The 14,421-nt window shown below is 28.7% G+C and overlaps 1 protein-coding gene across 2 annotated transcripts in view; it reads right to left on the reverse strand.

The window, feature by feature from the left end:
• LOC136974928 (uncharacterized) overlaps positions 1–14,421 on the reverse strand; it is a 38,555-nt gene continuing 24,134 nt past the window's right edge. The window contains exons 5-8 of one of the 2 annotated variants that reach the window (XM_067269926.1): positions 10,767–10,886; positions 8,819–8,951; positions 5,192–8,695; positions 1–328 (exon numbers count right to left, since the gene is read on the reverse strand). In XM_067269926.1, coding sequence (XP_067126027.1) covers positions 273–328; positions 5,192–8,695; positions 8,819–8,951; positions 10,767–10,886 — 3,813 coding nt within the window. In that variant the 3' untranslated portion in view covers positions 1–272. Of the gene's footprint in view, positions 329–4,452; positions 8,696–8,818; positions 8,952–10,766; positions 10,887–14,421 lie in introns of those variants that run through there. The other variant, XM_067269925.1, reaches the window with a different exon arrangement.

Below are 14,421 nucleotides of genomic sequence, written 5' to 3' on the forward strand. Positions count from 1 at the left end.
TTGATTTATAAGCAACTATGATCAATTTGGCATCCAATTTATAAATTTCTTTTGATTTATTTTTACAATCCAACCAATTCAATATTTACATGTTTGTTATTATTGTTCAACAAAGTCTTGAATTCAAATATAAACATTATGATTTTACTTTATCGTATTATTTTTATTTTCTAGTTAAAACATTAGTAAGTTTCTCAGTAAGATATTTTCACACAGATTATTATAAAGCTATAAGGCACTTAAAACTAGATTTGAAATTGTGTCCCCTTTCATCAGTTCATTCGAGTTGTTTTGGTTGTCCAAACCCGGATGGGAACCGAACCGTCGGCTGTAAAAGAATTATCATTATATTTAGTAATTTTATTTTCTATATTTTAACAGATTAATTCAATCTTTATTGCAGCCTATCCGAATTCATTAAAATGTATACAGGTAACCCTCGTATAATGTAGTACTTACGCAATGCAATTTCGATATAATGGCTCGTAATTTTGGCGGAGAGAGTTTTTACGATATGGATGAAAATGATATTAAAGAGACGAAAGATTTGAAAGGGAAAAAATTGGTACAATTAGTAGATGACAATGACCCAAAATATGTAGAGAATACCAATGGAAATAGTTCAGCCGAAGATTCTAGGAATCTGTTAACAAATTCACTTTAAAAAAAAAACTAAGAGAGAATATAGACTTGGCAGAAAGTTAGGAAATTTTTTTTACAGATAACGATCTCTCCATTGAGTGCTCAAGCAAATTTCAAAGATAATTGAAATTTGTTTAGTACGATACAATGAACTTTGAAAACAATTGCAATAAGGTACTTAAGTACTTAATAAACTCTCACAATTGACTTAACAAGAAGCAAACCAGCAGACAAATCTGAAGTAGTTGAAAGTTATAGCAATGTCCGAAAGATTTCAAGTGATGAAAACATCTAGCCATTGGCAGATATCAGTGGAATGTTGTTTTGGCAGGTAGAAGTGAAGACAACTAAAATTTATTTTTTGTGTTCAATGAAAGATTGTTATATACAATTCTTTTATAATGTGGATCCTAATTACCACATTATACAAGGGTGACCTGTAATTTAAAATCTTTTACTTTGCAAATTTATACTTTTTGATAAACTTTATATTAAAAAGAAAATTATTATAAGATTTAAATAATATATCTTAATTACATTAATAAGGTAACTAATTATAATAAAATTTTATTTAAATTAAGAATATCAATTAACAAAAAATTCAAAATTAATATTAGATTTATAGTAATATTAATTTTTAATTATTATTTAAAGGTAATTTATCAATTTAATTGTTAGTTAAATTATTGGAATGGAGAAATATTGTTCGGAATTGCAATCCGAATTAACCATAACAATTAAGTCAGAAAATTTAGAATCATCAGTAAAAATTAAAGTATGTTAAATACTTAAAAAAGACATCCAATATTATATATTATTTTCCATTGTATTCCAGTGAGTCTGCCAGAGTTATTTTGTCTGTAGACATACTACGCTTCGAAATATCTATTTAATTTTAATAGAGATTGTTTTAATTTTACACATTTATTATTCGATTTCAGTGTTTGTGTAGGAACAAAATTTTTCTTTAATCTTTTACAGTTTAATAAGAGTCTAAAAGACATGCACAAAAGTCGGCAATTAAGCATTTTTGACATAGCGCGTAAGAGAAATGTTTTAATGTCGATACGACATAGTCGACATTTTTGAACAACGTGCAAAAAGTTCTTCCATTTAAATATATATCAAACATTTGGCTTTTGTTCATTCATACATCTTGTATTGAATTTTTATAAATGAATAAGAATATTTAATGGACTTAAATATACAGACAATTAAATGTAGAAAATTTATGTTTAATGGTAACTAAAAGTGAATTAAGGAATTTTAATCGTTTTTTTTTTTAAAGCTTAATTTAATATCAAATATTAGATTATTACGGCAGTTATTTAAAAGTTAGTATAGGCTCGTAACAGTATAATTTTATATAAGTAAATATTAACTTACCTAAGATTTGTTAATATTTTTCACTCTAGTTCTTTCGTTAATAAAATATATTAATTGATAATTCATATTCTTTAACAGCGATCGAATCAAGCGAGTTAATTGCTTACAGATCATAAAATTCAAATTCATAACAATTAGTTAAATGAATTAACTACTTCAACAATTAAATAGAAAATAAATTTAATGACAAATATTTTTATGTACAAATAAAATACAGGAAAAAAATAAATTTCACTTTTATTGTCAGCAGTCGTTAAACATCATAGCATTTCAGTAAAAGTACTGTTACATCATGCAATAAATTAGCAGTCAGTATAAAATAATAATAATAATAATAAATTAAACACAAAATCTAAATTTAGAACGGGAATAAAGAGTAAAAATATAATTATGACATCACATTCCTACAATATCACCCTCAGATGTTGAGTAAGACTGGTGTAATGCTCTAGTCTATTTACAGTGACGTTCTATATTTAGGTGTAGTTGTAGAAATACCAATATCCATTATGGAAAGATACTCTTAATAACTTTCTTTATAACAAGAAATTAGTGAATTAATATACAGAACTCTTCGAATAATTAAAAAATAATAAAGTTAAAAATCTTATTTCATATGTATCTTATTTAGGCACTTCATATTTTATAATAATAATAAGAACTTCAATATATCTAAATAATTTTTTCTATAATTAGAATTCGTATAAATGATTCTGAAATTGTTTATAACAGCTAATTAAATTTCAATATAAAGTAAATCTCAACATATTTTTATACTTTTTAAATATTTAATTTTAAATCCAAATTATCATCATCATTTATTTTTTTTTTGGCACAATAGAAATTTTAAAGACTTTCAATAGATCTAAATAATTCTGTTTAATTAAATACTCATTGTGTTTCTGCTAAACCATATTTAACAATATTAAAGGATGAGTAAATATAAACATTTTTTCTATTTCCGAATCTTTTAGAATTTGGAAAAAAACCCCAAAAAATTTCAATCGTCCGACTTATTTAATCATTTAAATAATAATTTTAATTCAAATTATCATAATAATAATAATTGTGATTTTTTATTTTAATTCCAATGATGGCAATTTAGTTAAAAGACATTGATTTACTGATAAAAATTTATATTCAAGTCTTACATATGTTAAACATATGTAACAATTATTTTAGTTAAATATAACTTATCTAGAAAGGATATTTCAGTAATTTTTAAATTAATGAAATTTTCACCAAAATAAACTCAAAAATGACATTTTTGGTGAAATTATAGAAGTTACAAAGTTAGAAGAGCGTGAGAAGATTTAATCTCTTCCGAAACTTAATCACTTCAGAATATTTTCTTGTATGCAGTGCCGTAACTAGGGCGGTGCCAGCAGTGCCCAGGCACAGGGTGCAAACTCGGGGGGCGTAGAAATGACCCGGACCGAGTTTCGGGGCATAGTTACAGAAGCTCGCACCGGGCGCATAAAAGGCTAGTTATGGCACTGCTTGTATGTGAAGATGATAAAATTACAGTAGAGTCCCGTACAATGCGGGGGATTCGTTACACATTATAGGAAATTGCGTTACCGAAACCTGCATTATCACACGATTTATGAAAGTTTAAACCTTGGCCTATAAGTTGAAAAAAAATGTATACCTCTGATCGACAAAATTCGAGGGTTGTTGCTTGCTTTATTTGCGTGTTGTATGGGACTCTACTGTATATTTTTCGTTTCTTTCAGGATGCTTTTTTTGTATATTAATATATAATTGATGCAAGTTGGATGATGAAAGATATTTTGGCTTTTTAATTGTTTTGTTATTAAATTTTTTAAGTTCAAATTACAGATTAAATGATTTTGTATGTTGAAAAGAATATTAGGAATGTAAAGATATAATATTATATGTTTTAAATTAAAAAAAAAAAACTTAAATATCCATAATGAACAACATTTCTAATTAATATAAAAAGTACATTTGCCAAAATTTATAAAATTATATGTATGTACGTCACATTTTTGTATAAAAATATTATATTTTATTACAATGGTCTTATTACTAATCCTGTAAACATGATTTAATGTAATGATAAAATATTAGTAAAACAAATTAGATAACAAACAATAGGACTTCACACCATTAAGAGCACAAATTTCACATAACGTTTAAAATAGTTATAATATCACAGTAAGAGCATAAAATATGACTAACATAGTAATTAAAAAAATGATTTTTATACTAATTTGAAGTACAGTCGTGTCTTTTCAAAAGTATTTTCGTCAACAAATATTTAAAATTTTCTATAAATCTAATCAAGTAAAAATAAAAAGTTTACTTGATTAAATAGAAAATAAAAATATAAATTTCTTGGTAAATAGTTAAACCCTTATTTTAATATAATAGGATAGTTATAAACTAAATATAGTCTAGAACTTTTAAGAATGTTTTAATTTACTTGTAATCATTAACATATTTTGATCGAAAGTAGCCCATTTTTTTGGTTCTAAAACTGATATGCCAATGGAATCATTTTTAGAAAACTGTTGAAAAGATTTGGCATGTTGAGACGATTCCATTTCTTGATCAACTTTATATGTACAAGACTCTAAGGAAGTTTTATTGTCCCAAATAAGTGAATTTACTTCTTCTTTAACACAACCTTCTAAATTGATATCACATATTTTAGCTGTTTTTTCAATAGGAAAGGACTGACTAGAATCCTTATCGTGTACGGATGTTAACGACGACTCGTATGCACTAACTCTTGTTTGTGAAGCTGCATTTTGCAATTTAACACTAACTTCATTCCTTTCTGATATTAATAAATGCTGTTTATATTCGGTTTCTATCATTTTTTCTTTGTTTAAAGAATTATTGTTAACAAATTTCCAAAGTCCGACAGATTCTGGTGCAGTGATTGAAACCTGCGGTTCATTTTCGTCTTTGACGGATGATGTTTCTAAACTGTCGGGTGTAAGAGTTCCATCTGATCTGATGTCTAATGTATTCTCCTCTTTTAATTCGGAAGCAGAATTTTCTTTTAAACATGCAACGTAATCATTAGTAATGTTTTTTGCTAAATAGGAAAATTGCTTTGTGGAATTGTTAGTACTTGCCATGCGCCATCCAGAGCATGCAGGATTCAAAAGTTCTGAATTGAAATACTTACCTCTAGGTTGTCCAAGATTTTCTACATTGGATCTATTAGATTCTTGTGTACTATAATACCTTTGTACTGGAATAGTAGTGACATTTGCTGTTTCACTTGTTGGATCACTGAATTCACGTCTTATTGTTACTCTTCCTGGCGCCGTAGTAAATTCTTGTTGTTGCCAAACACCACCTGTACTACCTGGTGTTCTTGTATTTGACTGAACAATGACAGATCCATCTGGATTACCCCTATTGAATGAAACTGTCATTGAAAGAATAGGACGATTTGTTCCTCTTGAAGTAACTCCTTCTTGAGGTCCGGCAAACTGCAAATTCCCACTGTAAGAACGTGTATATTTAGTAGAATTCTGTGGATTAGATGTAACTTGTGGTCTTCCGTTGTTTCCATCTGAATCATATTTCACATTAAATGAATTTCCACTGTTTGAATGTATAGGCATCCTTTCTGGATAATTTGTTTCTGTAACAGTTTTAACTGTTGAACTTTGAACTTTTCCTGTACTGTCAACAGAAATTTCACTTCGATATGACTTATTACTCTGTTTCTCCAAGCTTTGGTTTGATTGTGAATGCTGAGGTTCATGTAATTGATCATTAAAGGGAGCATCTATATCTGTTAGCTTATCACTCATAGATCGGTTATATCTCATATAATCCCTAGGTCTCATTGTTCCATATATGGATGATGTAGGATTTTCATTATGTGCAGATAAATCATGTAATCTAACAAATTCTTCAAAAGGGCTATCAAAACCGGGTACATCAGTCATATGTAACCATTGTTCCACTCTATGTCGTCTGCTGTCAGCTAAATTATCAAAAGGACTTTGGGGATACTCTTCTTCAAATGAACCATGCCTCTCTGCTGAATTTTTTGATTTAACATATTGATGAAATGTTTTAGGGCCAAAACCATCGTCGAATGACGAGTATCTTGTTTCATCTCTAGAATATAGCCGTCTTATACCATCTGAATCTGTACTAGTACAACTTTCAACACCACTGTCTTTACGACTTCGTCTTTCCTGTGCATTTGTAGCATAATCTTTACAATTCCAAGCTTCTTGCTTTTGTGGTGAATCTGGTTCACTTACATTTACAGACTGTTGCCTTTGTGGAGACTCAAGAACAAATCTTAAAACAGTCTCTCTTGGGGATTGAGATCTTTCTCTACTTAATGATCTTGTGCTGTATCCTGTACTTCCTCTAGAGCCAAGTTGATTCTGCTTTTGCAGCAAAGCTGCTCCTCTGTTTCGACTAACAGATCTTGTAAAACAAGGCATTTGTGGCGGATCCCTGAAACTTCTTAAATGATGAGGTAGATCTTTATTAACTGACATCATTAATTGCCAAAGCCCTTGTGAACCATAAACAACAGGATGCATATCATCAAAGTGAATATCAAATTCATCTTCATTATCTGATGATTCTCTTTCAGAGGATTGAACATATCTTTTATCATTCTGCCTGCTCCATTCTTTTGATTGCTGTCTCTCTGTTTTAAATTGTCGAAAGGGATCACGATGTCTTTCTCTCCAAAAAAGTGGTCTTTTTGAAAATTTTCTCATATTATCTTTAATTTTCATAAAGTTGCACATCATTGAATCACCAGTCCAACTATCAAAGATATCATCAAAAATATCATTAGATTCAGAAGAACTTTGACTATCTGATCTGGATAAAGACTCATCACGGACTTGAACATGTTCAAATTTTTGAAATTCATCGGTTCCTGGTAAAGTAGTAATTTTTGTTTTTTTCTCGACTTTTGTCCATGATCCGTCAGCTCCTGGTTTCGTATAAATTTTCCCCGTTTCTGTTATACATGTACCTTCTTTGGTAAAGGTAAATTTTTTGTAGCTACGAGTTATTGGTGTAGGACCTTGCTTAACACAAGCAAAATTATCGTCGTCAACTTGTTTCCAGTTATCTTCACATATGTCTGATGAAATATTATTCCATTCAGAATGTTTAATAAGTGCCTGATTATTTTTTTCATTTTTAATAGGTGGTGAAAGTGGCGTTCCCCAAATGGATTCGGTTTCTTCGTGATTTTGTGAAAAATGAACTAATGATTTCTCAGTTTGAGATGAATTTTTTTCTTTAGATGAATTTTCCTGATTACTGAATACTATTTCTGCTTTACTTTGTATTGGTTTTTCTTTTGTAGTTTTTGAGTACGGCTGTGGAACTTTGAAAAAAGACGGTCCTTTAGTTACATCTGGACTTTCTACATTTAGTGGTGGTGATATGTTTGATTGATCTACAGGTGGAGAAGATGGATCATTAGACTCTACAGAGCTTTGCTGTGATAATCTTTTTTCTAATAAGCGTGCCTTAGCAATATTTTTTTTTAATATTCCTTTAGCAGCAACTTTTTTGGCTTCAGATTTATTAGAATTATCTTCATTTTCAGAAGTTTTTTCAGGCGAATTTGCATTCTCTGAACTTTGATTTTCTTGATGCGATTCACTACTGTCCGGTGTTTCAACCTTTTTTGTTTCTTTTTCAGATTCTTTTACTTTTTCTTTCTTTGCTTTCTGTTCTGATTGTGTTTCATTTAAAGAGGTTCTTCTTTCAAATTTTGTAGGTGATGTTTCGGCCGATTCTAAAAATTTAGGAATAGTTACTTTTCCAGGTTTACGTCCATCATGCGTTGCAACCTTTTCTTCATCAGTCTTATTTAATTCAACACTTTGTTTTCTTTTCGATGATTCATTTTTTTCATTTTTTCCCGATATAGGTTTCTTACCGGTTTCATTTTTGTTCTCGGCAGTAATATCCTTGGTTTTATCGGTTTTCACAGATTTAGCTTTGTTTTTTTCTTCATTGTCAGGTTTTACTGTTTTATTTTCATTTTCTGTCACTTTCTCACTTACTGTAGAAGGTTCCTTACTTGTTTCACTTATGTTATCGTTATTATTTTGATCTTTACCAACTTCTTGTGAGACCTGTTTTGATTGCTGATTAGAAATTTCGGTTTCTTTTGGTTGATCTAAATTTACTGATGTTGATTTTTTTGGTTTTTTATTTTTATGTGCTATACTTGATATTTTCATTAAGCTTCCATCAAAAGATCTTTCAGCTTGCCTTTTAGCACATTGTTCATCTAATTCTGCTGCTACATTTGCTGGCAAAAACTCTTCATCTTCTTCTAAGTTTGGTAAATTAGGGATACTAGCATTGTGCTCGTTGTCAGCTTTTCCATCAGTAAAGGTAAAACTATCTGTAATTGTGTCGGCATCATCATCATTGGGTAACTTTGATTTGCCATCCGAAGCTGCCAAAGGATTCTGCGTATTACCCTCTTCTGGTGAAGCAGGTGCTAAGGCTAGCAACAAATCAATTCGAACTGGAGTCAAGTTAGCTAGATCTTCTGAAACTTGAAGTAACGAATGTTCATAACCTTCATTAACCCAGCTATCTGAACAGATATCAATAATAGTTGCTCTTTTACTTGGATTTACATTTAGAAGACGATGAATTAAATTAGATGCCTCTGTAAATTAAACAAATAGAAAATAGATTTCATATTTTTAATAAGTAATAAAATAGCTTTATAATTATATTTTTGGATTATACTTTCTTAATATTATTATACTTTAAAAATGTTATAACTAACCGGCCTTTGTTGTGGGTTCGTAATAATCTCCTTCTGAAATTTGTTTTACAAGTCTCTTAAAGTTGCTTCCATCAAAAGGCATAGCACCATATACTAACGTATACAGTATTACTCCCATACTCCAACAATCTACCTGATAATAATTTAAGAGTTAAATTATGTGTAAAAATAAGAATAATTTCATATATTCATATTAAAAGTTAAGAAAATCAAATGATTTGAAACTAGAATAAATATATAAAAGAATATCAGCTTATAACTTAAAAGTTTGTAAGCTTATGGACAGACTGTGACTAAAATTTATTTTTAACTTCCTGAATTAACTCATATTCTAGAGTAGAGAATCACACTTCAAATGCAAAATTTCCAGCAAAGAAATGCTTAACTTCAATGTTTGAACGTTTTTGGCCACTATTTTATCAGCCCTCTTCAGGAAATGTAAAACAAAAAAACCGTTCTATAAATAGAACGTAGCTGCCTTCTAATTTTAAAAGTTTCAAATAAGTTTGAATAAAGGCTGTGACGTTTCGTATATTATGTATATTTTATGAGTCTAAATAGTATTTCCATGCATTCGGTACACGAATGGCATCTGTGTTATGCAGGCTCCACTCCCATCTGCCCCGTAGATCTCTACCGCTTCTAATTTTCTAATATTTTATTGGTCGAAGACCTCGTGTATTAGCGTAGCTTGGTGAAAAATCAGATTTATATCAATAAAATATCACATCATCTCATAATCTTTGATATATTGAAAAAAATTCCATTGCATGATCTAGATTCATTTCAACTAAATGCATTCAAAAACGAATCAATCTAAAAACTACAGTTCAAACAAATACTAAGCACTGAAGATTAACTTTGCAATATCAAAATGTGCAAATAAAAGAAAATTGAAGATTTTAATGTACAGAATACAGTATCAAATTTCAGTATTCAGATGGATATATTTAATGAAGTTAATATTAAATAATCACAAAGTTTTTAAAATTACGTATAGATTTAATCAGTGATCAATTTAGTGATAAGTAGATTAAACAATCACACAAGAACTATGATATATAAAAAGATATATAACTACTAAATGTTTAATGTTTATATATATACAGGTACTCCTCACTTTATGACCGAGTTCCATTCTGACGACTACGTCGTTAAGCGAATTGGTCGATAAGCGAGGAGCTTGCATCAGGAATATAGGATCGTTGTAAAATTGTACAAATTATGCAACAAACTTCAAATTTATTCATAAAAAGACTATTATAGTATGCTTAGTGTGCATGTCACTATCCGCCACTGACTGACACTCAAGCTGAGAAAGGAGATTCCTCGAATTGCAGATTGAAATACAATTGGTCGTAAGTGCGAGTGGTCGTTAAACAGATAGGTTGTAAAGCGAGGAGTACTTGTATATATAAACATTTTAGAACTAGGTTTAGATATTATTATTGATCATTGCAATATCAGAAAAAGTTCATTTTTAATATCTGAAACAATCAATTGAGAGTCACTTAATATGTATAATTTCTTGTTAGAATGTTAATATTTTTGACCAGTAACAATTATTCTTTATAAAATGTTTGTTTTAATATGCATTTGCTTATTGATATTATAAAGTAATTGTGACAAACTGACAGTAAGAAGAAGAATATAGATCTTTAGTTGCTTATTTTTTTATTTCTTTTTCATTTTTCTATGCATTTATATTGATGGCAATCATACAGATTGCTACTTATAAAAAAAAAATGAAACAAAATCCATAAATTATTGATGATTTTGGTTTATATTTCTCTAACTTCTTATTTCATAATTACTTTTTCAATGTTCAGTATTTGCTCTTTTCTTTCCGGAACTTTGAATTTAGTATCAGTTATATATAATGTATGTAAATCAGTCAATTTTTATAGAAAGATAATTTGAAAAAAAGTTTTTTAAATGAACTTATTACCTCTGGACCATAATACGGAACACCTTTTACAATTTCAGGAGATGCATATAGTGGACTTCCGCAGAAAGTATCTAAAAGATGTTTTTCATCATATACATTGGACAATCCAAAATCAGCAATCTAAAATAATAAGAAGTAAATTAAGGAGTGAAAAATCAGATTTATATCAATAAAATATCACATTTAATTTTACTAAAAATTTGTTAAAAGTATACGTAATTAAATAAAAAAGTTAATACTACTATTAAGAATAATTCTAACCAATTTAAATATTCTATAAGTAATCTTAAAAAATTTTTATGTACTATAATTTCCTGCCTCTGCAGGGGCAGTTTTTCATTTACAAAAACATTTTGTCATATAATTTTTGCAAGTTTGCAGTGTCATTTATTTTCTTTCTTGGCATATTCGCAAAGAAACGTTACAAACTGTAAGAACATTTAATAATTAAAAAGAAATATTCTCAAATCTATGAAGGAAATTAAACAATTCATTTTAAAGTTGTGCAATGAATGTTTAAACTCCAATATTGAAAAATGCAGTTAGTTCTTCATTTACGAGTTTCTGACTTACGACAACCAAAACCAGTACACTAAAGAAATATTTTCAACTCCAAACAATCAGTTGCATTCACTAATGGCATGGTATAAGTGTTAAATATGATTCTTTAATGGATAATACACACACACTGTGTAGCAATATATTATAAGTTTATTTGTATTTAAATGTAACTTAGATTTATGCCACTAGTGCTTAAAAATTGATGGATAGAAAAGATAAATGGCAGGCTGAAGCAGTAAAGAAGTCAGCCTGCCATTCTGGAGACCTGGGATTAAATCCAAACAGACAAACTTCAGGAATTTTCTACAAATAGTTGGGTCTGTCCCAGATCTATCAGGTTCTGACCATCTGGTCACCCTTATTACGGGCCTAGCCAAACTCATGATCAGGGGGTGTATACATTGGGACATATGCCCCAAATGTATGCACCCCCTTTCTATCTAGGCTGCCCTTTTCCTAATTCCCCAGGGGGCCACAAACAACAGAAAATTTATGACTTCTAGCCTATTCTGCAAATATAAAAGAAGAAACTAATGAATGATATTTGTCCATTGACCCATGCAACTTTGTCTTATGTTGACCAAAACCCCATTTCTTGTTTTCAAGGCCAAATTAGCCCCAAATGCAACATTGAATAAGAGTTTGAAGAGTTTGCATAATGTGTGATGCTCTTTTTTATAGATTGTTCCCCTTTCTCATAGTCTGCTCATTGCCTATAGAATGAAAATGGAAAAAAAAAACACTTGAAAAATTGAAAATGAAATTTTCTGCAGGGCTGTTTAGTCCAAGATTATCATTCTAATCTGAAATTTATAATATAAATAATAAAATATAATTATATTGCATCTCCATAATAACTTTCTGAATCAATCACTGAAACAAACTTTCTCCATATCAATAGTGAAGGAAACACATCTTGTCATTCTTGGTTGAAGTGTCAGAGTTTAATGCTATTAATTGTTATTAATTATCTAAGCTAAAACATCTTAAGCTAAATTTAAAAAGTAAAGATTGGCTTGATATTTATTGGAAGACTAATGAATGTGTAAAACACAAGCAGAAGTGAATGGATCCATTTGCATCAAATATTATAATCTCTACATTATATAGCAATTATTATTACATGTTTATTAATGCTGGCATATCATGTTTTTAAAGTATTAAAAACTGATTTAAAAAAAATCATTTTTAAAATTGTTTAAAAATTCTGTTTTAAAAGTTGTTTTATGTATAATTGTACTAATACAGTGGATCCCCGATATAACGCGCATGTCGGGCGAACATTGAATATCTTTCGTCTTTATTAAAAAACTTTTCAGTTACATGTTCTTAAAATTAAATTATTTTAATAATAAGAAATTACATTGTATCAACAAATATCAACATAGTGTATTTCATCAATATGATCAATTTATCACTGTTTCTTTGTATTATGATTTATATTTTTTATATAGTAAAGAATAATAAAAAAATAATTATATATACAGTACTTTAAAAATGTTTAATTTTGCGTTTAAGTCTACTCAAATTAGAATTTAAGAAAAAAGTCAGATCAGATCTTTTATAGTCTACGGCTCGGAATTTATAGAGATCTGATTTATTCTCTTAAATCATTGTTATTTCGTATTCCATTCTTAGTTACATAGGGGTATATATCAGAAGAAAATTTATCTTATTTGATTCATTTTTTTAAAAAGTTTATATACTAAATGTATCCTAAAGTCATGTATTAAGTTAAAGTATCTTAAAAATTTGTTACAAGCGAATATTTCTATTCGAAACCAGCTTCTTGGGTTTTTAATTAGTAAGACAAAATCACTGAAACATTAAAAAAATATATAACTAACATCATCTCAAAGCCCGAGTAGTATATAACACAATACCAAACGATCGCCTAAATATCAGGCTATAACATGGCTAGTTAAATGATTAGTATAAAGCAATTTGACACTAGAGGTAGATGTTAGGTGCCATCTCTTAAGAAAATTAATAATTATAATTAAATAAATAAATTATTAAATAAATTTAGAACCTTCTGGAATAAAAGAACTGGCCCGGGACGGGGCTTGAACCCGCAACCTCCGCCTGCCGTGCGGTGCGCTTGCCAGTTACGCCATCCGGACCCCAAGCGAGTCTTCGCTTCCAGAAGTATAATAGATTGATTTAGATAATAATTTGTTAATTTAAGATAATAATTTAGATAATAAATTGTTCAATTTGAAATATAAACTTATAAAATTTCACGTGTAACAAAGTAATTCTAAAATATTTTAAAATATAATTCATCAAATTATTTAATAGTCTGAAATTGATCTAATGTATATAGCGCCGATGAGTAGTAATTTAACAATATTGTTGTCTTAAAATTATCAATATAAGTATCATTCGTTTATCATATTTATTTACTTTATCATTTAGTTTTTTTATTTAAATCAACACACACAAACTTAATATATATGTTTCAGAGTTTCAAGGACTTCCAATTTGAAGCATGTTTAGCAAATATTTAACAACTTTGTTTTCTCTTTATTGAAAACACATAACAGTGTCATTAAATAAATTATTTATTTTAAACTGATTATTTCTTATTTAAGTATTAAAATTTATTCAAAGTTCCTGCTAATTTAAATACATTGAAATCTTGCTTATATATAACGGAAAAAAAAAGTAAAAGGTTCTTGTAAAAACCTGAGATAAAAATAACTTTGCTAGTTGTTTACTGTTAATTTTCAGCCCATAAATCCTTGAAACAGCAATTGAATTATTTTTCTTGTTGCTGAATTCTAGCTTAAATAAGTGTTTCATTCGACAAGATTCACATTGTAACTTTCATTTCATTTTAAACTATTCCATTAAACTGTTTCATTAAAATTAACTATTTTATTGTGTTATATATATATATATGTATTTGAATACATATGTATATAAAGCTAGAAAAAAGTATCTTTTGTTTAATATCGGCAAATATCTTTAAAATGTAATTTCTTATGAATAAGGATGCCAAAATATGTGAAAATTTAAACATTTTCCAGTTAATTGACTCAGAAATTTTGACTTAAAACATTCTTCATTAAAAACTTTTTGGAGCTGACAT

The sequence above is a fragment of the Centruroides vittatus genome, unplaced genomic scaffold (genome assembly GCF_030686945.1).
Source record: "Centruroides vittatus isolate TY-2023 unplaced genomic scaffold, ASM3068694v2 contig_359, whole genome shotgun sequence".
Lineage (NCBI taxonomy): Eukaryota > Metazoa > Arthropoda > Arachnida > Scorpiones > Buthidae > Centruroides > Centruroides vittatus.